The sequence below is a fragment of the Schistosoma haematobium genome, chromosome 2 (assembly GCF_000699445.3).
Source record: "Schistosoma haematobium chromosome 2, whole genome shotgun sequence".
Classification (NCBI taxonomy): Eukaryota; Metazoa; Platyhelminthes; class Trematoda; order Strigeidida; family Schistosomatidae; genus Schistosoma; species Schistosoma haematobium.
This window is the reverse complement of record NC_067197.1, coordinates 21,908,152-21,934,616: the sequence shown is the minus strand read 5'-3', so window position 1 is coordinate 21,934,616 and position 26,465 is coordinate 21,908,152. Positions and strand designations below refer to the sequence as shown.

General features: G+C 39.4%; 1 protein-coding gene across 1 annotated transcript; it reads left to right on the top strand.

The window, feature by feature from the left end:
* The first annotated feature begins 11,255 nt into the window (after positions 1 to 11,255).
* On the top strand, positions 11,256 to 25,852 carry MRPL51 (39S ribosomal protein L51, mitochondrial). The gene is made up of 6 exons (XM_051214622.1): positions 11,256 to 13,245; positions 13,287 to 13,464; positions 13,514 to 13,572; positions 19,858 to 21,376; positions 23,017 to 23,464; positions 24,927 to 25,852. Exons 5-6 carry the CDS (start codon positions 23,341 to 23,343, stop codon positions 25,166 to 25,168), a joined length of 366 nt encoding a protein of 121 aa, XP_051067804.1. The 5' UTR covers positions 11,256 to 13,245; positions 13,287 to 13,464; positions 13,514 to 13,572; positions 19,858 to 21,376; positions 23,017 to 23,340; the 3' UTR covers positions 25,169 to 25,852.
* Positions 25,853 to 26,465: the final 613 nt, after the last annotated feature.

The window sequence follows — 26,465 nt, the reverse complement described above, 5'->3', positions numbered from 1 at the left end:
CTTAAGTCTGGTGAAAGAGGGAAATAAGCAAAAACGGATGGACAACTCTGAGTATACACGGAATATTTAACCCCTTGATAACAACTCATCATAATTCTAGTTGTTTTAAATTTTTCTGAACGGAATAGAAGCTTTCGCTTAATGAGCGTCCGTATCTAGCAGCAGTAGATCACCGATGCTCCCAGATAGAAACCTAGGTATAGTTAACGATAAAAGAGAAAAATATAAGTAGACAATAGTGCTATGCTTCTCTTACTCCTGAAAAAATGTGTTAAGTCTCCTCTTAAAGGACTCCTGCTAAGAACTACCTCACTCGACGGTGAATTCTGGGATTGGACTATTCGCATAGAGTCAAAAGTGTCCCTACGGTCAACTCTGCCACGTTATGTCTCCAATTTCTGAGTGGTACTCCTAAGGTTTGTGTTGGGGATTAGCTTATGTAGTTTGTAGTGGCCCGGGGATATGACTCCAATTAGATCGTATGAATGTTTGTTATCGCCTATCCTCGTATATAATCGTCGACTTAAATCACGTTAGTCAATAACGGAGATGGCAGGTAAGCCATCTCCCCATTTAACCAAACGTTAATCAATATTCATAGTTACACAGAAGTAAGTTACAGACATGTGATGAATAATCGGATAAGAAATGTACACACACCTACGCGCTCATATAAAAACAGTCAAGATTGATAAGTGAATAAATAACAAGGTCAGAATGTGACTCAAGTAGAATGAATGAAATGGTCTGTCCGAAACCTAGAATAAGGTATATGAGCTTAACACAATAACCGGCACTACAAGTTATTTAGGGAGATACCCATGAATGTTTAAGATAATATAGTTCATCAGAAGTTCACCTTTGCGATGCCTATATTACAATGAGTAAGGTTTCAATGATTTAAGGCGCTCTTCATAGGGCCTGGATTTAAGTCACGGGACTGACTTGGTGACTCGTATCCAAATGTGCTCTTATTCTCTTGGGGTTAGGGAGGAAACGCTATGTTTCGAAGCTCGATATGGGGTTGAAATCAAGACAAATCAAGAAAATCTGGTCATTGCTGCCAGCGTATGATAAAGTGAAATACACTAGTGTAAACTGATTGATCTGTTCTCACTAGCATCATAAAGTCAGTGAAAAGTAAGCTTTATTTACCCCTTGGGTTAAAACTGTCCCGATGACATCGACAGTTATCCAGAGATTTCTGGGTCTAGAGAGTAAGTGATTGAATTTTTCTCACAGAAGTAAGCTTATCGAGATCAGAAGATGTACCATAACTGGATAGTAGTTTTGTTGAGTATGTTAAAAGTTGTGAGGAGGAAACTATTGAGATTAAGTGGACTGAAAAGAAACAGGTCGCAATGAATAAAGTAGCAAACAAACGAAAAAATAGATAGGTTAAATACGACGCAACAAGGGAATAAGCGAAAAATAACGGACATCGAAAGACTTGGATTAAGTAGGACAAATGAGTGTCATGACTATATGCTCTATGAACCAAACTTTTATTGTTAGCAAAGAGAACTAATCCATGAATATACATATTACTGTCTATTCATCCCTAATATCACCAAAATAATAGCACTGTGGAATGTAAACTTAGAGACTAGTCCATTTTCAAGGCCAACTCGGCGATTTATGAGAATGTATAGAAATTAAACTCCTTATTTTGATGCCACATGAGCCAATGTTAAAGGAAATTAAACAGCAAGCGTGACGTTTTTTGTTGCACATTCTAGAAAACAACAGACATGGACTATAATAATAATATATCCTTAAATAACAACGTGTTACATGAGACATTTCATTTTGCAGGCAAGATTAAATTGTTACAAATTGCTACAAACCTTACTTTAGTAAGTTACTCGACTACGTTGATATGTTATAAGGCACGTTTGTCATGGAAACAAGGGATACATTTTTGCACATTAGAATATTGACGTTAGTAGGAATTCAATGTTTTAACGCCTCATGAATGTTGCGTTGCATTAAACAACTGCTGGTCGTGAAAAATGCAAGTCAAGTCCAGAAAAGTGATGCGTTTAGTGCACAACCAATCAGTCAAAAACGTCAACTTCAACGTATTTCATTTTGTGTTCCCGGATGAATATCGAAAGTAATAATGACGGAACGAGACGAAGCCATATGTTCCATTTAAGTTTTCGGTGGTAGGTGCTGAAAAAGAGAGGGAAAAAGGGAAGGGAGAAAAACAGATCAGACAGTGTTTATGATAGGCAAAGTTCGTCCATTTATGACAGAATAATTAAGGTATGACCACCTAGACTTATTTTCATTTATCAGATCAGTTGGTATGTTTCAACATGCTAAAGAATACAGACCGAAGTATGACGTTGAATGGACAAGGTATTGTATAAACTTATGTAATTCAAAAGAGCGGATTGTGTGTATCCTTAAGATTTAGTAGGTAAAATACAGCTTAGTTGCTCAGTTTTGCTTGTAATAGGACTTATCGGTAGGAATAGAGATCGGTTCAAGGTTACAGACATGAGTCAAAGAGGTATTTAGCATAAGAAATCAGCATCAATACCACTGATTAGTCACATCCCTCTAGGCCATAAAGAGCTGTAACTTAAGAAAGTATTCTGCCATACAAACATTGGTGTATTGAGGTTATCTCCATCCTGGATCCTTTTAGAACAATATATCACCATCATAGCTTGAGCCCTCAACGAACGATGCAACTTGTAGAATTATGGTCATCATTACAAATCTGCACTTCTTGAATTAGGTCTATTATTATAGTATCGAAGATAAATGTACCAATACCTAATAAGACTATACTTCCACAAGCTCGCAACCAACACGCTCTACAATGAATAACAAACATCATATTCTTGGGATTGGTTGATAGCTGTCTTGTCTCAGTAACATGACTGAAGACGGATGAAAAATGACTGAGGAATAAATTTCAGTTAAACGTGAGGTATTTGTATAGAAATATGATCTAGTTTGATATTATTACTGCTATAATAATAAAACTAATCCCAAAATTGTGGATTTGTCATGTGACTACCCAATTTATGAGATCTTATATGGAAGTTCCATCATTGTCTACATGGACTCGTCCTATCGTAAGAATGAGCAATATAACGTCTGATGTTTCAGAAGGACACATTTGGGCTGGAGATAGCATAATATATTTAATGTGAATAAAGACAAGTTATAAAGAATGGCTACGTCTGCAGAGCTCAGCCATGCCATCCGATCGAATGAGTAAATGACCTTCTCCAAGTGTTACACGTTCGACTTCATACGTCGAGGGTTAGGAACCAGTGCCACAACAATTACCATTATGAACGATGGAGATTAATTTAATAGTAACGAAAGTTATTGAGAACTAGAAAAGACACAACTCTTCATTTTAATCTTCAATGATAAGACCCGAAGCGAAAGCAGTGGAGTATGAGATGAGTTTGTATATAATGAAGATGAGTTCCAAAAGAAATTATCTCATTAATACATATAATAACCGACATAATCTTGATTCATATAGAAAAGTTGTTACAATGGAGATTGGGAAAATCAATCAGAATATAAGAGGTCATGCAGCTGTAGTGACTCACGTTTATCACGAGAACATGACTGGTTTAATAAAAACAATTATTATTATAACCAACTGTACCAGTGTTTGTTTTAATGTGCTTTTGTTTAACTGTGTTAATGACAGCTATTTTGTGCTTCCATTCTTTTACTTACACTTCGATTGTAACTTCGCGCGAATTCGGTTACCTTCTGTAACCAAGGTTGTATCCTGGCACGATCTCGGTATCCTTTCGATGCCACGAGATCGCCAGCAAATAAACATCGACTTGGTCCATTAATTGCCTTCTGGTATTTGGCTTCTCGGGGATTTCATGGGTTTCTTTGGTTACATTCAACCTTCGCCTTCTGATTAATTTGGCACGTGTTTCTTGGTAGCGGTGTTCATAGTTAATCTGAACTCGACGCCACGCTACACAGCAATACGAATTAGAAAAATCGACTTTATGGGTGCCACCACAAGAAGTTACACTTATACTCTTATTCTGAAGTTCCGCTGCCGTCTATCTACTGCTTGTAATCATACCTAAATCATCGAAAATATAGTTCAGGAGAATTTCGAGCTTTTCAACAGTACAGGATGTCCTCATGAAGGCATTTTAGGTTCGATATTAAAACTATTAATCATTCTAATATAAATGAATGACATTCCAAAATGGATGACTTCCTAAACTATTGCCTTTCGAGAGAAATCCATGATTACGATCAAAAGATAACTCTTCTGTGGGATCTAGCGAGATTCAACATTTCAAACGTTAACTGCAGAATAATTTTAACCATTCTAAGGTAATCAGTTTATGGAGCTGCTCGTGACATGTACAGTTCGAACAACTTCCAAGAGAATTCCCAGGAGTCTTTCAAGCAGAGACATAACGGGTGATCTTATCCGCAACGCAACCATGTAAACTTAATGTATCGCACACTGTCGTTTGTGCGTTCAAGTAACCACAGATTTTGCCATTTTATAATGTATTTTTAGTTAAATAACCAGATTATGTAGTTAATTTTGATCTGTTTTTAATTTTTATTCACCACGTCCGACTGCGTTACACTGTATGTCCATTGCACGCTGGGATGATATCTCAAGTCATAGTGAGTTTATTCACATAGTTGATTGTTTCCAGATAGACTGTCAGTGTATGATTTTACTGAAGAAAGGTTTGTTGTACTGTAAACTATGTTTCTATGAACAACTGCCTGTTGTCTTCAGTATGAAAGCAGTATATATGTAACCTTCTTTTTTTCATAGGTAAGTTCAACTGGCCTATATTTCCTGTTTTGGTTTTATCGGCTTAATTATGTCCATTTAACTACTTTGAGCAACATGTCTTTGCAAGTGAAACAATAACTATGACACTTGCTTAGTTAGAGCCACAGGCGGCAGCAACAATTATTTTAGCTAAACAAAAACGAACTTCGGCTTCGGATATCTAGAAAACAATGCAAAACATAACCGAGTGTCGTTTGAAAACGTAAGGTCTTATGTTAGTACTAGCCAGCTTAGCTGAATAAATACAGTGACTTCATTAGCAGCAGGTAAAACCCAGAAAACAAAGCAAAATCAGGAAAAACTTTGCTCCAACGTTCAGAGTATTACACTAACTTCTGGATTTTAGCACACTGAAACATCAAATTCTGTAGCTACACAAAAGAAATAGCGGAAAAAAACAGAGAACGAAGAAAGCCGGCCGACATTTTATAACACAAGACTAGCCAGATTGCCCGAAGAAATACATTGACTTGAGTAGAAGCAGCAAAAACCCAGAAAACATCGCTGATTCGAAATAAACTTCACACCAACATATAGAACATTACATTAAATGCGGCATTTTAGCACACTGAGACATTAAATTACATAGCTATACAAAAGAATTAGCTGAAAGAAGCACAGAACGAAGAAAGCCGACCACCATTGCTCACAAAGATGGCGGATGTAACAATTCCCGCCTCATTCTGATTGGTTGCTAAGCTGAAGGGCACATTTACGAAATTGAGTTGCGTTTAATTGCAGCCGACATAACATAGTACTATTGATTCAGGATTATATTTCGTTACAACCAAATAATATTTATCTTTTGTCTCCTGAATATCCCTCGATTTTTACCTGGTTTTATCGGTCATCCACTTTTGCCGGATACAGTAGCACGCCATAAGAAAGCTTCTTCTCTTCCATTCACAACCTTTTGAATGTGAAGATGCCACAGGTATTCAGAGTTTGACAACGCTTTAACCAGTAACACCTGTATGAAGCTGATGATGTCACAGGTATTCAGTGTTTGACAACGCTTCTACCAGTAACACCTTCTAATATATTTCGTTCCCACCAAGAGAAATCAAAAGACAGAGTCGAGGAGACCGGAAGAGTATATTTGGCGATGACCAATATATCGGAATTCTCTGATCTAATCTGGCTAGCGATTGCGGTTGATGTTGAGCACGGCGTTACCACACGTGATCTGGTGCGGATGCCTGACCGAGCGCCTTCAGCTAGGTGAGTCCACTAAAACATATGGTCAGCATCCAATGTCGAAAACTTAGTGCTATTTATTTTGGGGATTTATTTACCGCTACAGATCACTCCCCCCTAGTGGGGCAGTGACGACCCTAAGACGTGGCCAGCCAGAAGTTTAAACCCAACGAGTTTGTCGTTGGTAAACACTCTTCTGATAGCTTACTAAATTTAGCAGCGTCTGGTCGTCTTTCCTTACTATATGGGACGGAGGTTCAACATAGTAAAAAAAGAAAATGTACAATGAAAATTTCGGATCCTCATAAACGTTATCGTTCTTTTCCAGCCGTCCTGGAAAAGAAAAAATAAAATGTAAGTGCATGTCGAAATACACTCGTATGTGCGTAAAAACACAATGTCGGCGGAAAAAAAATGGAAAATAAACTCATGAACACGTAATAGCATTAAAAAAATTGTTTTTTTGTTTTTTTTAAATAGAAATAAAAATATATAAGCATATTAAAATTGTTTTTTTTTAAAAAAAATAATATACAATGTCGAGAAGTGCCTTACGTGCAATAGTTGTTTAAATGTTCTGGAAATCTCTCCCTTCTTCCAGAACGCGTCGTTTTAAGTTTATTTTCGGATACTGTCGAAGTATCTTCGTGTGTGTTGGTTGTCGGATGAGGTATTATAAGTGTCGGAGTCGTGTCGTTCGATTGTACCGAAGGAAAATCCACGTAGATAGGATTTCCTTTTAAATACGCTGCTTTTAAGCGATCGATGCTGATGCTATCGTTGGTTCCGTTCTTATCGACTATATAGTACTTAGATTCACGTTGAAGAACTTTGAAGAGTCCTTCGTATGCTGATTCGAATGGTCGTCGATGCGAGTCTCGACGAACGAAAACGTGTGTACTATATCGTAAGTCAGGTTGAACGAAAACATCAGTTGATTGAGGTCGAGTGAAAGCAGGTTTAACTGAACGCATTGCGTTTGTAAGCCTGTTCGTGTAGGAGGTTAGATCCATGTTCATTGAAGAGGATGAAGGATCCACGAATTCTCCTGGAAGTCGAAGTGTCGTTCCATAAACGAGTTGAGACGCAGTGTATCCAATGTCAGCTTTCACTGCATTGCGGATACCTAGTAAGACGAGTGGAAGAGCGTCGGTCCACTGTGAAACGTTTGCTGCTGATAGCGAACCTTTCAGTTGTCGGTGAAAACGTTCTACCAACCCGTTTGCTTGTGGATGGTAGGCGGTCGTTCGGAAGCGAGTGATTCCTAAAAGTGTGGTCAGACGACGGAAAAGATCGGATTCAAACTGACGTCCGCGGTCTGTAGTGATGGTTGAAGGGCAACCAAAGTTTGCTACCCATCGTTCGACGAAGGTGCGAGCCACTGTTTCAGCAGTGATGTCCTTGATAGGTACTGCTTCTGGCCATCGAGTGAAACGGTCTACGCAGGTTAAGAGATAAGAGTATCCATTTGAATCTGGTAAAGGTCCTACCAAATCCAGATGAACATGGTCGAAACGAGCATCGGGAGTTTTAAACGAGCCTAGGGGACATTTATTGTGTCTGATAACCTTAGATTTTTGGCAGCTTACACAGGAGCGTGCCCACTCCCTCACGTCTTTATTCACGCCAGGCCAGCAAAATCGTTCTGTTATAAGCTTGATGGTTGCACGAACACCTGGATGAGAAGGTTTGTGCAACGTATTGAAGACGTTGAGTCGATGATGTTTCGGCACGATTGGGCGATCCCTACCTGTAGATGTGTCACAAAGTAAGGTTTCTTTACCTGTTCCCATCTGTTTGATGCGTAGTTTAAGTGTTGTGGACGATAACTCGTGCTGAAGATCACTGTCTTCTTTTTGAAGCTCGGCGAGTTTAAGAAGGTCGATTCCTTGGAAACTGTTCGAGGAAGCTATGCGAGATAAAGCGTCTGCAACTACATTTTTTGCTCCAGAGATGTGTTGAATGTCTGAAGTAAACTGAGAAATGTAGTCCAGTTGTCGAGACTCACGGGGAGAGTACTTGTCAGAAGGAGAGCTTAACGAGAAAGTGAGCGGTTTATGGTCCGTGAAAAGAGTGAATTCACGGCCCTCGATATAGTGTTGGAAATGCTGTACAGCACAATACATAGCTAGGAGTTCCTCACCGAATGTGCTGTACCTCGATTCGGTGTCTAGCAACCTTCTAGAGAAAAATGCCAAGGGTTGCCAGGAGTTGTTAACCCATTGTTGTAAGACTCCTCCGATTGCTGAGTCGGATGCGTCTACTGCGATACTAATGGGTGCTTCGATGTCCTGATGTGCGAGCATTGTTGCTTTAGCAATCAGTTCCTTAACTGTGGAGAATGCTTTTCGTGCGGTGTCGTCCAAATTAATGGATTTCGCATTTCCACGAAGTTGGTCGGTCAGAGGTTTCATAAGTAATGCGCATTTCGGTATGAAACGTCTATAGAAACTTACGAGGCCGTTGAACGTGCGTAATTGCTTGACGGTGGTCGGTTCTGGGTAATCCAGAATGGCCGCCACTTTGGTCCTAAGAGGTCGAATGCCTTGAGCATCGATAGTGTGTCCCAGAAAGTCTAAAGAGTCGGTTCCGAATTGGCATTTCTGAACGTTTACAGTAATGCCACGTTTTTGAAGTCGTTCGAAAACAAGATCCAGATGCTTGAGATGTGTTTCTCTGTCCGGACTTGCGATTAGACAGTCGTCAACATACGCGTGTACGAAGTTGAGACCTCGAAAAACGTCGTCTATGAATCTTTGGAATGTTTGAGCAGCATTTGTTAGACCGAAAGGCATTCGCAAAAATTCATAGAGTCCGAAGGGAGTTATGATAGCTGTTTTCGGTATGTCGTCAGTAGCCATAGGGATTTGGTTATACGCTTTAACCAAGTCGATTTTCGAAAAGACAGTTGTACCTTTCAAGGTAGCTGTCAAATCGTGAATGTGAGGCAACGGGTAACGATCGGGAATGGTTTTTGCACTCAATCGCCGATAGTCACCAGTTGGACGCCAATCGTTGCTGTCCTTTTTAGGGACCATGTGCAACGGAGATGCATATGGGCTACTTGACGGTCGTATGATTCCTAAGTCCATCATGTGATCGAATTCGTTTTTCGCTAACCTTAGCTTTTCAGGAGCTAGTCGTCGTGCTTTAGAGAATACAGGTGGTCCTGTAGTCGTGATGTGATGTGTAACATTGCTGATTACACACGGTAATCTCGGTTGCGTTTGTTGTATCCCAGGGTACTTATGGAGTAGTGGTTGATAGAGTGGGTCTATCATATGTTTAACTGTGACTGGGGATACTCTACAACCAGTAAAAGAAGTTACGCAAACGGACAAATTAGTGTTTCCGTCTACTAGCCTCCGTTTGCACGTATCGATGATCAGATTGTGGTGTTGTAGAAGGTCCATACCAATGATTGGTATAGAAACATCTGCAACAACGAAAATCCAGTGTATGGGTTTGCGTAAACCCACGTTAAGGTAAACGTACCTTTTGCCATACGTAGCGATCGGTTTTCCGTTTGCCGCCTGTAAGTTTAGGGTCGATTCGTGTAGTCGGTCGTTAGGATTTGCTGGGAGAACACTAACTTCTGCGCCAGTGTCGACGAGGTAGCGAACTCTCGTTGTCACATCTGTGACGAATAACAGACGGCTTTGTTCGCCGGCTACGGTTGCCGTTAACGCGTGCCGGCCTGGAAGTTTCCCGAATTGTTTTTCGAATCAGTCGGTTTCGTGTTGGGAAAATTGCATGGTTTTCTGCAATTTCTGGAAAGCTTTCCATACTGGTTATGATACCAGCACCAGTCGGGGTTATCTGTCTCTCGTGGTCTAGAGACAGATCGCTTACGAGAAATGCTTCTACGTGGTGTGCGCGATCTCTTACGGTCGGTACGAAGACTAAGATAACGCGTGAGTGTGTGACATAAGTCGGTTATATCATTCTGAGTCGTGTGAGGCTTTTCTTTGACTGAAAATACCTCGGTAGTAGAAGGTTTCGTAATTTCTAGAATGCGGTCGGCAGATGCAGCTAGCTCGTCTAAGCCGTTGTTCTGGAACGAGACCAGAACTGCTTGCACCTGTTGGGGAAGTTTTGACAAGAAGAGTTGTTTGAATAGACCTTCGTCGAAAGTTCTTAGGCCTATTACCTCTCTCATCCGTTGCAACATGTCTGTCGCAGAACCGTGTTGCAGGTCGATGTTATTGAAGAGTTGATCTAACCTTTGTCGATCGGTTAGATCTCCTCGTTTAAGAATCGAGCGTTTAAAGATTTCGTAAGGATCGGAAACATCACTAGTAAACATACTAGGTGTTACGTACCTGTTGAATTCGCGCGGTAGTGCCTTGACTACTGCGAGGAATTGTGCACGTGTGTCGATCACGCCGTGCTCGGAGAAGTCGGCTTCTGCGTAGCAAAACCAGGCTTCGATGTTGTCGGGCCAGAAAGGCATCAGTTGAAATGAAGGCGGGGACAAAGTCTTAAGCTTGAGTACTTTAGGTGTCTGTTCAGTCATGATGAAGTATGAAGTACGATAATGAACGAGGGGAAAAAATATATATATCCAAGAAAAAACACGAAAAAAAATCACAATGTTTAAAAAAAATAAAAAATAAGGCAATGATATATAAAAATCCCAAAAAGGAACAGACTCACATTTGCAATAAGGTGTACCAGATCACGTCGGGTTCACCAATGATGATGTCACAGGTATTCAGTGTTTGACAACGCTTCTACCAGTAACACCTTCTAATATATTTCGTTCCCACCAAGAGAAATCAAAAGACAGAGTCGAGGAGACCGGAAGAGTATATTTGGCGATGACCAATATATCGGAATTCTCTGATCTAATCTGGCTAGCGATTGCGGTTGATGTTGAGCACGGCGTTACCACACGTGATCTGGTGCGGATGCCTGACCGAGCGCCTTCAGCTAGGTGAGTCCACTAAAACATATGGTCAGCATCCAATGTCGAAAACTTAGTGCTATTTATTTTGGGGATTTATTTACCGCTACAAAGCGTACTCACCAAGTGAAATCAAAAGACAGAAGCGAGGAAGTTCAAAGATATATTTGATATGCTATCGATATATCGAGAATCGTCTGATCTAATCTGGCTAGCGATTGCAGGGGTTGTTGAGCACGGCGTTACCACTCGTGATCTGATTTGGATGCATGACCGAGCACCTTCAGCTAGGTGAGTCCATTTAAACATGCAGTCATCATCCGATGTCGAAAACTTACAGAGCTATTTATTTTGGGGATTTCTTTACCGCTGCAAATGATTTCGCGTATTGGATGGTCTGGTACTATGACCTTGTACGTGAGCGCAACTTTGAGTGTATGCCTTTATATCATCCCAATGGTGATGAGATTTAGTATGCATATACTAGCTTGAGTATCTTATATGTCCTATTACATATTTGAATATGCTTACCGCGAAAAGAGACATCATAACTTGTGAACAACCATATGTTCTGTCATAAGGTGTGCACCAATGAAGTGCTTTTGATGTAGTACCAAGTAGTGGTTGACCACTTCAAGTATCGTAACACATGACTTGATAAAACGGCGAGACTATGATTCAAGGACGAACCAATCACATTCAAGGACTATACAAATGCCCTGGTTTCCGTTTTCATGCTCCTCTGTAAAAGATTGAGCCAATTTTATCGATAGGGTTACTGTACTGACCTCTTGGACTTCCTCGTATTTATTGGCAGCGTTTTCGTTATTGGAACCATCAAAACGGTAGCCAGCCAACTTTCTGAATAAAACCACCATCCTTCGCAGTTTGTTAATTGTCTATAGTGAATGAATGTTTTTGTATATGTAACTCACTACTGTAGTGGATAACCTCAAACTTCATAATCACTCAATTATCTAGTTGAACAACGTTCTATAGGTGTGTATCCACGAAGTTGCCAGAGTACATAAAACTCTTCTTCGATAATCCACTTGATTGCTGCAATTAGAACCTGCTTCTTTCTTGTTGCATTGATGAGTACAAACTGTTCAGTTGTACGCTAAATAATATATCAAGGTTAGAAATAAGTCCAAAAATAATGAGTACGAAATACAGAAATATATCTATATGAACGTATGTATTAACAGATATACGCGTTCAATATAAGTTGCTAATAGAAACCTATGTTTGTTCATGACTAACTATAGAGCACATAACTATACCTCTCATTGGAAAGAAATGGTTTCGTCAAATATTCTAACGAGTCAATGAAAGCTCTAAATCTAATTAATTGGTTTTACCCTACATCAGTTATTAATCCCAGTTTACCATACATTTACATTATTTGGCTTAAATAAAGTGACTGTAGTACACTTAAACGTAATTATTTGTTTCTTTTAATCAGACATGACGGATGCGTCTATAGTAGTTGCTGAGATGCTAGCTTAAAGCCCACTACAGAAAGATTTTCTACATATCGCTGAGCTGTTTGCTTAACTTTAGCATAACCTCTATGCTCATTCTTAATCCGCCTCTTATAAGAGTCGAATGGGAAGTTTTATTGCCGATCTAAAGATCTATCCAAATTAGCGTCATCAACAAGATGCTTTGACGAATGTACAGCATAAACTAAGTGTTCGGGTCCGTAGCACTATTCATCTTATATCTAGCTCAATCTATTTCGCTGCTGTGTAATTTAGGATGCGCTAATAGATATTTCATCAATGCTAAGCTTGTCGAAAGTAAGTACAGCGGTAGTGATTTTTTTTCCATACAAACATAAAGTTTAATGTATGATTTCTACGCTGAATGTTTGGAAGAATATATTCAATGCAACACGAGGTTGATTTATTTATGTCCGCGACAATAGTTTTGTGCATGTTTCTAAGTCTTTTGTACGAAAAATTTAGCCGTAGTTTGGTTGGTTTCTCCAACACACCTAAGTATATCAAGGGCATTGAATCAAGAGGGAGTGGTGAATAGGTTGAACCTGTTGATGTAAATTGTCATCAGTTCACCTTTTGAAAATCATCCTTCAAGGTGACGTCCCACTAGTACACACCTATCACAGCCTACTTTTCTGTTGGGATTCACTGTATATCTAACATCTGAATGAGCAGGTGCATCACAAACGACGGCGACTAGTTTAATGGCTATATGCTTGTTGAACCTAGCATTATGCAACCACAAGTCACCCATTTCTTTTGTCTCGGAAGTTACGTCAGCAGCTATTTCATCCAGTACTTAGTTGGTTAGTTTGGTGCTAACATAACTATCATTTATTATTTTTAGCCTAATACTTTAAATCCTGATGCCACACAGCAGTATAATTTTCTGAACTAGACCCTACTGCTGTTTTTAAATACTTATAATGTCTGGATATACGCAAAGTGAAAATTTAAACCGTGGCTCCGAGACAATGGTTGATCGTTATTGCAACTCTTTAAATATTCTTAAAGAAAAGGTTATGGTAAGTTGGTTGGTCGATTGTCATGTCACCATTTTACTTTTCTCAACAGAGTCTATTAGAACAATATCATTCAATCATTATGCAGAAAATGGAATGTGATTTAGGAAAGTAGGTTTGTACTTTTGGTAATCTTTGACCTTATGTTGATGAGATAAATGTGATTTTAACCTTAAAATATGAATAGTTTACTCAGTATGATCAGCATATTCTAACGATTCAGAATTTCATGCATAAAAAGCATACCAAAACAAAATAAGCTGCGGTATATCATCCTGTTAATTTATGTAAGCTCTCTAGATTATTTTGCCCTGTTATACACTGGTTATTCGAAAGCTGATCCAAACATAGTACTCAGCTTCATCTAGCCAGATAAATGCAGTGTAAATACCTATAGGTAGTCGTACCAATATACTGTTCCATCGTATAATGAGGACACTGCCAACTAATTCACTATACTAAGTAATACTTGGGTTCCCATGGTGCGTTCCTAGTGTAGGTAGAAAACGGATGCATACGTGCCAAGTTCTACACTGATAGTGATTGACTGGAAGTCTAGTAAAACATAGTAATCTAATTCTAAGTTAAATATACTAAATTGTCATTTCCATTTTTGTTGCACCTGACCGAATTCCAGTTTTTTTATCATCTGTTTCTGTTGAATCATATAACCTGTCATTTCACAGGTAGTTCACAATACTAGTTGCTTTGCTTTTCAAGTCTAAACTATCCTTAACAAGAGAGTTTCCATCGTCTTACACTTTCTGTTTGACTCATTCGAGTATCTCAACCGTAGCTGCTACCTTGATGTTGTCTTCGGGCTTGCTTATTGTGACTGCCCGGCCGAGTCATACTGCTTGGAATGCTTATTTTTTTAGGTTCTACTATACTGGGCAGGTTGGTTGGAGGACGATAAGATTAAAACCGGGAACCTAAGATCTGAGGGTCAATTCGTAATGGTGACTGTACAGGAATGTGATAGCAATAAGGTGTTTCCCTCAAAAAACCAGGATTCGAAGCGGCCATGCCTTCTCACATCATAAGGAAGTGTCTAGAGAAGGCCGATCATAGTTATTGCACTTCATCTTACAACATTGATATCCATTTTCAGACACTAGATCTTTTGAAAGAGCCCTAAGTCATCGAAAGCTTTTCACAAAAAGGCCGTGAATGACTGGCCCTAAGTAGCTGTTCCCCAGGCTCTGTAGTCACGCTCTCAGGTCTTCCCGCCACTCGTAACCAAGTTTCATTGTCAGCCCCCCCAATGCCTTCTCACAGTGTAAGCAACAGGAAAGTGTCCATGTTTAAACGCATCCTGCTATTTTTTTAAGATTGAGAGTAAAATATGATTGGTCACTATTTATTTATTTATTTGAACACATGAATATTGGTACAAGAGAGCGCCAATATATATGCGCCACACAAAACAATGAGAATTCGAAGAGAAGTAGAAAAAAAAACTAAGGAGCGCAAAAGAAAAGAGAACAATGACGAAGAGATTGGAGTAAAGTAGTGTGGTAGTAACGACGGAACGAAAAGGTACAATCAGAAGAAATCTTTCAGGTAAAGGAGACACAACCACTTTTTATGAAGAAAGTAAAAGAAGGTTACAGCAGGATCGCCACTGGCTTCTATTCTGAGCCATATCTGATAACGTCTCTAGCCACTGTGTAGCACCATCTCTCAGACCCCAACCAGGGAGTCGTGAAGGACCAACAGAAGCCAGTCCTTTGCAGCTTTCTTTCATACCACGACACCATGTCATGCACTGACCACCTCTCCGCTTCTTCCAACCAGTCCCAGAGTCGGCAAATAATGCACGACGTGGAATTCTCTGGGACGACATTCGGAGAACATGTCCAAGCCACCGAAGTCGGTGTTTCAAGATGGTGACACCAATTGAATTATCATCTCTGTGCCCGAACACACGATGCCGAACCTCTGCATTACTGACATGGTGTTGCCACTGAATGTCAGCAATCCTTCGGAGACAGCGATGATCGAACACAGAGAGTCGTCGAACGTCCTCAACTCGGAGAGGCCAGGTTTCACAAGCATAGAGCAAAACTGCTCTCACTGACGCGTTGTTGATCCGAACTTTTACAGCCAGACTAACATCACGAAGGCGCCAAAGGTGGCCCAGATTGGCATAAGCCGCTCTGGCTTTCACTATACGTGCATTGATCTCATCACTCACACCCCCACCAGCACTTATGCAGCTACCCAGATACACGAACTTCTCAACTACTTCCATCTGCTCACCATCCAGGGTGAGTACAGGATTAGAATCCTGCCAGTCTTGTAGAAGTACTTTGCACTTCGAAGGTGCAAAGCACATACCATACCTACGGACACTGATTGCCAACTGATTAAGTGCGGATTGCATGCCTTGGGCATTATCGCACAGTAAGACAATATCATCCGCATACTCAAGGTCGAGAAGTCTTTCTCCAGGCAACAGATCCACACCCCCATTACTTACATTCATCAGAGCTGTTTCCAGAATGTCATCGATGGCAAAGTTGAAGAGGAATGGTGAGATTGGGCAACCCTGCCTAACCACACTGCTCGAATGGAACAATGGAGAGAGGTGGTTGTATGCCCTCACTCTGCCTGAGGTGTTTTTATATAGGGCTTTCAGGATGTTAATAAACTTCTCAGGCACACCCTTCTTCAATAGACAATCCCAGAGAACAGTCCTGTCCAACGAATCGAAGGCAGCCCTGATGTCAAGAAACACTACGATTGTTGGCCTTTGATAAGTATGGCGGTGTTCTAACATTTGGCGGAGGGTGAAGATATGATCAATACATCCTCGACCAGAACGAAACCCAGCCTGCTCCTCGCGAGTCAATCTTTCTCGGGTTTTGAACAACCTACGAAGAATGACGGAAGCCAATAGCTTGGACGCAATCGGAAGTAAACTTATCCCCCGATAGTTGTTACAGGAACGACGTGAACCCTTTTAAAGATAGGGACAACTATCGACTCATTCCATGACGTTGGTACACTCTCTAGTTCCCAAACCTTTGTAAACAACGTCGTCAATTCCTTAGTCAAAAAGTCACCACCATCTTTAAAAAGAGCCGGAGGTAAGTCATCTGGGCCAGGTGATTTGTAACGCTTCAAGAGTTGGAGTTCCTTGCGGACTTCCTCCTCATTTGGTGGATCAGTCGTCACCGGCCATGGAGTGGAGGACAGTCTGACCGATGTTGCCGGAGCAGCAGGCCAGTTGAACTGCCCTTCGAAAATTTCTGCCCATCGTCCAAGACGTCGATGGATGTTAGTGATTGGCATCCCATCATCCTCGCAGATTGTTTCACTCACACCAGACTTCTTGCTGCCAGTGGCTCGGATGAGCTGGAAGAGCTTCCGGTAGTTACCAGATGCAGCTGCTGCTTCCAGCTCATTAGCACGCATCGACCACCAGGCTTCTCGGTCCTTACGCAAGCTTTGCCCAATTTCCTTACGTAACATCCTTCGTTTATGGTCAAACTCACGGTCACCCGGAGTAGACCGACGGGCTTCAATGAGTTGTAAGGAGCCTGGAGAAACCCAGTGCTTAAAAGCGGGACGTTTCGCAAACCCACAACTGACTGTTCCCGCCATTTTCATGGCGTCATGCAATTGCAACCAATGCTCATCTATACTTTTCGGTGGAGTGGTAGCTAGCCTAGAGGCTAGCTCGGTTCGATACTTACTTGCAACAGAAGTTGCAACCAGCTTGCTAACATCAATCTTTTGGTGGTGGTCACTTCGTTGGCCACTGAAAAGTAAGGCAAGATTGGCGCAGACCAAGGCATGGTCAGAGTCCAGATAGGTACTCCAAAAGGAGCGGCAGTCTTGTACACAACCACGCCAGCGGTAGCTGATCGCGATGTGATCAATCTGAGTCCAGGCTTGAGATGCAGAGGGAGGACGCCAGGTGGCACATCGGCGATGACTGTGCCGAAAGTTAGTGCTAGCCAGAAACAGGTTGTGGTCTGTGCAAAGTTGCAGTAGACGGTCCCCGTTATCTGACCTGCGACCAACGAGTCCCCATCGGCCACCTAAACGACTCTCTTCTGTGCCTAGACGCCCGACCTGAGCATTCAAGTCTCCGGCTAGTACTACAATATCTGTCGAACGCACTTTCTGGAGAACAGTTGACTGGTGATAGAATTCATCCTTGATTGCATCCGGACTGCAATCTGTCGGGGCATAGGCGGAGATGATGAAAAGACATCGTTTCTCACGCCGATTTCTTCTCACTTTGATGGAACTTTCTAATCTAACAGCACATAACCGACTGTTAATGGGGATCCAATCGACTAGTGCTGCCTCAGCTCTAGCGCTTAGTGCGACACCAACGCCAGCAAGACCAGACGAAGATGCCACAGGGTCCCCGGATAAGCGCACGTAAAACAAGCTTTTCGAAGCGACAGATGGAGATCGAATTTGTAGTACTACGCCAGAGTCTTGAATACGGGTCTCGGATAGACAACAAACATCAATATTAAGACTTTCCAAAGACATAGCCAGCCCTATCTGTTGTCCGACCTGCATAAATGTGCGAACGTTGAAGGCAGCCAGTTTGAATGGTGCACGTGGTTTCAGAAAAACTGCTTCAGTCCTCGTATTCGGTGGTAACATACAATTTTCAACCGGACAGTGACTCGAGAACATTTAGATACAGTCGAATTTCCACCAAAGACGAGCCGCTGTATAAGTATAAAAGAGGGTGAATAATGTGGATAATAATAATAATAATAATAATAATAATAATGACAATAATAGTAGTAATAATAATAATAGTATTAATAATGACAATAATTGTAATGATAATAATCTGAATCAATTGTTTGTTTTTCAAAGCGAGAAAGGTAATTTCCATAGGCATAAAGAGTTCATCAATTTGTGTGTGGGCTGTGATACTGCCCGGGTGCCCAAACCGAAGCAGGTGGTTATCTTAGGGGGCCACACCCCGAGCCTTTGACCTAAAGGTCTAACCCACAAGGCAGTGGAGCATCGTAAGGAGATGCAGTCCCATGGTAGCCGGTGACCGAAAATTGGTTCATACGCCATTTGTTCCCACAGGATACTGGTGCCCATGTGCACCATTGATTTGGAATCCGGTTAAAGCGCCGGACATTCGCTTTTCGTCCTCTCATTTTCGTAAACAACACCCCCGCCACGAGAAGGCAGTGAGTAGGACTTCCCTGGCAGAGGCTATATACGCGCGGCCGTGTGAGAGTATTTCGAGAGGGAGGGCGAACCCACCCCGCTCTCGGCCATACCAGGGCGTTTGGGGGCGATTGGTCACTGAACTTGGACAAACAGGCACATACTACTGATTGTTAAATGTGATTTCCTTTCCTGTCATGATTTTTACTCCAGACTCATTAAGACTGACTGCTTGTAATGATGTTGAATAAGGTATTATCTAGTCTATACTTTGGCTCTCTATTGTGGGTCGTTAATCCTGGATCTGATATAACGTGACTAGTCTTGTTGTCATATTAACGTGTCATTGTAGTACACATGAGAGAGAAAAAATATTTTCGACAATCCGTTATACCAAATATTTTACACTGAGATATGTACACATAATAAGTGGTTATCGAACGTTGAAAGTTACAGTTTCAGATGAAGTTATTTGAATCGAATGTCCTATGTTGTGCAAAAGTTTATTTGACGATTTTAATAAGCCAATAAGTAGATTCATCGGTAAGTGTAAATATCCTACCGAATTCCTTGTGTTCGAAAAAAGAAAAGAAACTATAAAAGTGTACAAGGACATTGACTTGGTAACTTGAAAATTATTGATGTATGACTTTTTCGCACTACAAATCTTGACAAGTTCATGACAGCATATGAAAAATTCCTCAAAAATCCTTTAATATCACCTATAAATGTAGGTGCTTCATTATCATTTACCAAAATACATCACCTCTTTTGCATACCTAATCAAATTTCCACTTTATAGTCTCTAGAGTTCGATATAGTACGATTCTGGCTAAATAGTTTCCTATTATGGTTAATTACATAATTGCCATGTAAGGGTTAACTACAATATACAGCTGTTAGGGCTAAATTCAGTAAAGTGAATTTTAAGGTTTAGCACAATGGTTGGGAGTCTAGACTTGTGGTTTTACTAAATATTTTATAATAATTAATCCCAGGAGTGATGTCATTTAGCTAGTAAACTTAATGAGGAAAGCTAGGATATACGTTGTCTTCTATAAAGATAATTACTTGGATCGGTTTTATTTTTTTATACATATGATCTGCGTGGTGTTTTTACCCTTCTGTCCTAATTTCTGTTTTACGGAAAATTCATTCTTAATCTTAATATCAACTTTTAAGAAAGTGATTTTTGTTTAAAATATTTTGACAAGTTTCATTATATTTTTATAGCTTACTCTCCTACGATGCTGATGGATTTCAAAGTCATTTGGCAGATGTCTTTTCTCAGTTGAATGATGTTGAAGTCCATCTAAACAACTTGGAAGCATGGGCTGGACTTCCTCCTGAATGCTTCACTTCAGCTAGTTTGAACTATGGTATCCCAGATCCGGATCAAGTATCTCATGAAGCCCAAACCCTAGTTGAGGCTATCCGACATTTACAAGCTGAATTGCGTGCTATGACTACAAAAAGTCAAACAAACAACGCACTCGCCACAGGGAATGTGCCATCAGTTCCTCCAGCTGAGAAAAGTGATAATAACCAGGATCGCACTACATCTTCAGTTCTGAATACAGTTGCAAAACAAAGTCCTCTTCCATTAACGGCTATAAAATCTGAGATTACTCCTTATTCTGTCCAGTCTAATCCATGTATATCACCATCTGCTGGTGATCCGAATCAAGGATATGTAGATACATTGCCACAAATACCATCTTTTCCATCAAATGAAGAAGGACGTAGTTGCCATCACACCGGCAGTAGACCATACAATTCCAATACTAATACAGCTACCCGTTCACCTAGTATCGATCGACGTCAACAATCTACTATTTCGACTGACGTTTACCGCGTTACATCTGGACACCATTCTTCATTTCCTTCACCTATCCCACCACAACAATATGTTTCTGGTCAATACAATCAGTTCCCTCCTAGCTCTGTTGAAACCGTATCTTCAAATCGTATGGCTCCTGAAACGTATTCGCAATACACATCACCAGGGTGTTTAACACGAACAACTGGACAGTACACACCAAGACCTCACTAATATTAATTTTGTTACTTTAAACTGGGTAACTTTTACAATCATGATAACATCATACAGGATGACAGTATTAACTTTTGATCTGTGTACAAAATTTGATCTCTTGTCAAACGTTTTTATATTTCAACAATAGATAAACGTTTTTTTACTAGTTTCTAGTTTTTGTTGAATGCATTTTTGTTGCTGAGTGGTAGTACAGGCAGCGATATCCACAGAAAACCAATGATGAAAAATTTTGTTTGTTTTGATTGCACTCAAATTATGTTAACTGCTTCTAAGCACATTGTACTTTTTTTCTACAAAATATGCATAATACACAACCAATAGGCTGGAAAAAGTACTACAAATAGTATTAAATGTAGTTTTTCCTGTCGGGGGTGGTTTCTGAACACACAGAATAGTTTTTCATTACTGGGTGGCGAATTGCTAATAATCACTAAAGGTTGAATCCCGCCTGGGGCTTTTCTTGGGTTGCTGCCAGTCCTAAACCCGTCTAAGGGAGGAGGTTTGGGTATAAGGTTAACAATCCCACCCTGTATGAAAGAACCTTGATAAAAAAATACTCTAGCCAGATAAAGTCGTCCTAATCATCTCATGTTAGATTTCTTCGTTTCTCACTTCCCCAACTACCATAGAGATCAAACGTATCTTTACTCCCAGTGTGGTTAAAATTACAGGTTGCAGTTTTCCATTAGAATTGTGGTAAGTTATTTTTTAGGATATGTGATCCACCAGTTGTTTTTTTGTTTCTGTTAATTTTTTCCAGAGAATTCATTAACTCCGAATTGTTGTCACTAACTTCTGATGCCTCTAACACCTTATAAATAATCTTAAGATGTAGGATCTAGAAGGTCGGGAGTTGGAATAGTTTAGTTTACTGCATAAGGTAATTGTAATGATGTATAGCTAATGTTACTGATCAAATACTATATTTCAACTCTTGACTATATAATGACCTGTTTGATATGACACTGAGAATTACAGAGTCAGGCTTAGTGAAGTTTTCAGGGCTTTTATGATAGAGTAAATATGTTCTACGGCTTTTATGAATATTACTTTGCAATAACGTCGGTTACACTTCATTTTTAATTATCCTAGTATATCCTTAATATCGCCTCATAAAAATTAACTGATATAGAATTATTTCCGAATATCACTTATAAACGTCCAAAAGTGTTGTTACGTGGGGAAAGTAAACTTCAAAAGTGGTTCATTTACTCACCAAGTTTGGAGTTCACAATGAACCATGAAATCCGGTAAGACGAATTTTTTTTCAAGTTCCTCTTAATAACCATTAGACTAAACTTAGCTACCAAAAAGTGTTTAGTATAGGGATTAAGTAATTATTTATTATAAATTTCACAGGTTGAAATCATGAGCCAGTTGAAGCTAGACCACCATTGAAAACCTGGAAGCACTGGACGGCCGTTTCGTCCTGGTATGGGACTCAGTAGGTCCTGGGTTCGAGCCCCGCGTGGTGCGGGATCGTGGATGCGCACTGCTGAGGAGTCCCATGCCAGGACGAAACGGCCGTCCAGTGCTTCCAGGTTTTCAATGGTGGTCTAGCTTCAACTGACTCATGATTTCAACCTGTGAAATTTCTAAAACTCTCCACAAAACCCATTCTGATATTTATTATAAGTAAAATGTCCCATCTGTGCAAGTTTGTATTTACTTAGTAAGTGAACAATTATTGTGGAGGATAATATTTCTAGAAGTAGACTTGGTTCATCATTATAATAGCTACTTATAGATATCAGAAAAATGAAGAAGGTAGTCGGTTATCTTATTTGATCAGTAGTAGCCGCTAACATTACGTATTATAAAAAAAATTGACATTGTGTACTACGTAGTTACCATGTAAAGCAGACAATTTATATTGAGATTGTTAGGATCTTCGAAGCTGTCTATATATATATGAGCAGCAAACTTCTGTCTTTTAAGAAGCTTTAGATTTAACTTAAAACTGTCGTTTGTTATAAATAGAGACGAATAGTGGCTAACAATGGAACCTAGGAGGCGCTTTTCGTCCTACTGGGGACTCGCCAGCCGTAAAAACCTGCTATCAGAGTTGATCTTCACTCCGGGACTCGAACCCAACACCGTTCGCCTCAAATGCCATCGCATTAATCACATAGCTACTGAGTTCAGATGCCCACTGTCTTGTGCAATACGAATGGATTAAACTTCACCCCATCGTACAAGTCACTTATACGATGACGTACTTTTCAAGCAACTATTCAGACTATAGGGATATTTCAATCAATTTTAAATTTTGACATCTTATCAGGTAATCTTTGGATTCTAGACATAATATTAAATTATTATCCTTTTAGTTTCAGATATCTCCAAAACTTCACCTTTGTTGGTCAAACAGCTTCCCGCGTTGTGATAGTTTTCTAAGTTGCGTGAGAAAATGCGACAACTTATTCTCAATATCTCTAAGCACTTCTTCAAAATATCCATCAAACAACCAAAAGCATTGGAACAAACTTGGTGTGAATCTTGATCAAAAACCAGGATGTTCTACTACTTATTGCGAGGCTGAAACAGGAGTGAGGAGTTTAATACGTGTGCCTAATCATCGGATTGCAGGTAAGACCAGTGGGAGTTCTTCAGAGGCGTATGTACAACCAAAACCACTCAATATACAATATAATCCACGTATGTATGATGGTGGCCTGCTTCCAAGATTAAATTTTACTGACAAACAAGTTGTTCTACCTGAGCATAAACCACGAGACTTTTGGTCCCCACATCGAGCACATTTTGGCCAAAATGACTACATTGGTATGTTTACCATTTTTTCCTACATATAACGTAGATTGTTGCATCTACTCACCATTTTCTTTGTATTTTCATAACAAAACAAACTTCACTCTGATTCGTCACTGTTGTCACACAGATCTGTATAACCTAGTTTTATGGAAATTGAAAATATCTTCAAGGTAATGAAATTTTCAAGAAGACGAAGGTATTAAACCAAAAGTTTACAATTTATGGATTCAATAGTATGAGATACTCGCTTGCGATACCAGAAAATGGTCTCATCGATCATAACTTGTTTGGTGTCGACGAATTTTGAATACTGGATTTAGACGCAAAAAGTTTATTTTGATCAGGCTTTAACAGAGCCTTACGGTTTTGTGCTTATTTTATGATGCTTTTAAGGTGAAACGTTAAAAAGTCCCAGGATCATGTTATTTCTTGTCGCCTAGTGACGTTCAGTCGTTTTTTAGTTTTGTGGTGTGTATAATCTTTACAGAAATATTAACATCCACGTCGTTTAACGAATGTTTTGTGAACAGTTATTCTTGTATAAATGTGTACATGTATTTAATTGTGAGGGATTGACACAGGCAAACAGTTATATCAAAGCTGCACACTGACTCATCAAAATCGTCAAACTTCATAACACTTCAGAAGATCTGGAGTCTTACATTGAGAGCTCAATAATTATTAAGGCTAATAGGATATTCAGTATTTGGAAATGAAAGCATGAATATATCTGCATCATTTTGATGTTTATTTTTTAAAACTATATCCTAGTCCTCAACCAGAGAACCATGATCGAGAATTCTTCATTTCTATAAACGACTAGAATAAGCAATCAGTGACCGATGACATGTTTTGGTATGACAACACTTAACTTTTTAACAGATTAATCCTGCTTTACCCAGAATCACACAGAATGAACAGTGACTATGCATACGTAACACAACCTCTTTCGCATACAGATTCCTGGACCCTATCATCTACTTTACTCCATTTACTAATATCTCAACAAATGAACTTAGGCTCCATTCCGTTACTCACTGATGTATAAGCCTAATTTCTGAATGTTCAACAATGTGGTTCGTATTTCTGCTATCATTTTTGTGATTTCGCTTTGTTTTAAAAGTTCATTATTAACAAGCCGACACATGTAACAATTTTGATTAACTAAAGTAGTAACTCAATTACCAAGTACGTAATTATGTACTAGACTTCAGACGTCAACCTTTTGGGCATGGGAATTAATGATATTAGCTAGCTATCCGAACCGGAGTAGAGTTTAAAACTGCAGTCTACTGTTTACAAGACTTAACGTCTTGTAATTATTACTCCACTGCATCACAATAAACTGTAAAATTACTGGTACGTTTTACTCAGTCTTATCAAATACTTCGTATGTATTTCCAAATGATTATACTAGTTTTCGTATTTATTAAATGGCATTGTTACTAGTAGGTTTATTTTCCTCATATTTTAGATATTCTAGGTGATGGAAAAATAAAACCACGTGATTTTTATACTGGACCTCCATGGGTATTAGGTGCACGAAATGAATATCAACGTGTATGCTCGCGACTTAACAATCCAGCTATCGTTGCATGGATGGAAGAGTTCGAACCATCTAAATTGATAGCTGAGTATAAATTGCAAAGATACTTGTTCAAGAAAGTGAACAAGCGTAAAAATATCAAATTTGAACGTTATCGTGATTCGCCCTAAGTTGTTTTGTCACTGATTCGACAATGTTTTGTTTTTTCTGCTGTATACTTGTATATATGCATTAAATAAATAAATAAATAAATCATGTATGATTTCATTTCACACTTCTTTGAGTAGAAGGAAGATCCAGTTGGGTCATAGTACCTCGTACAGTAATCCCACAGTAAATAGGAAGTTATACAAATTACGCAATAGTTATTTTAAGTAATAGACCATTCACTTTTCTTGCTTCATTGGTAAAAAGATTGACCTCGAAAAGCTACCTTGTTTAGGCCGCCTCATAACATTTCATTCTCTCTAGTATTTTTCCGGTTGCCAATGATAATCCTTAAAATGTCTGTTGAAATATATAGTAGTGAGTTGGTTGGTTATAGATTTCGTGACAAATAATGAATGTGTACACAGATTGTATTCTTGTTGATAGTTCCTATAACTCGTTAATCTTCAGTACGGACCGAATACTACTTACCAGAAATACATATCTACTTTTTCAATTGATTCATTAGAATGCTGAGTTTGTAATTAAATTTTTAACTTACTATCCTGTACTCACTCTCTTTACATAACTTAGTCCTTCCTGTATTGGATTGGTCCAAATACTAATACTGTCAATTGTAATGTTCTTGACAGTCTCTAAAGGATATGATGTTGAATCTTGAGATGTACATACTTTTAAACAAATTTTGTTGACAAGACCAAACAGACACACAGTTCTGACATATTAAATGAACTTCACAAGCAGATACACTATGATTCCATTCGCGGAAAAATCCTATATGCTTCCTAATCAGTGTTTATTTAAATTATATTTGCTCCTACAGAGTCAGTTACCTTTTACATCTTGTGAAGACTGTCCAAATGTTCAAGAATAACACCAAACAAGATAATTAAACCGAAAAGTACATTTAGGGGAAGTAAATTATATATTCAACGTAAATTCGTCGTTCTTATTTACGAAATCCATAGCTAACTGCCAAATGGTGTTTGGTCTTTTCCAAAACCTAGCTAGTTTCGAAAAAAATTCTAAAGTTAAAATATAATGGTAATTGCGATACATCGTTTTTGGATTGATAACTGTAGAGCCTAGAGGAAGGTTGTTTTAAATGTTATTCATTTTGTAATATTTGCTTCACAGTGTTCTGTTAAGATTCCATTCCTGCATTAAAATCTCACAATTAAGGATAAGACTTAACAAAAATATGTGGCTTTTAAAATTGCTCCTCATAATGAGGATTCTGTGTACTGTCATGTATTTGTTTAATGGTAGAATAACCACTTAGAGATATCCATGATTTTC

Coding starts and splice junctions, on each gene's coding strand:
- MRPL51 (XM_051214622.1), top strand. CDS start 23,341: ATGTATGATGGTGGCCTGCTTCCAAGATTAAATTTTACTGACAAACAA. Junction 23,465..24,926: donor TGGCCAAAATGACTACATTG/GTATGTTTACCA, acceptor CTCATATTTTAG/ATATTCTAGGTGATGGAAAA.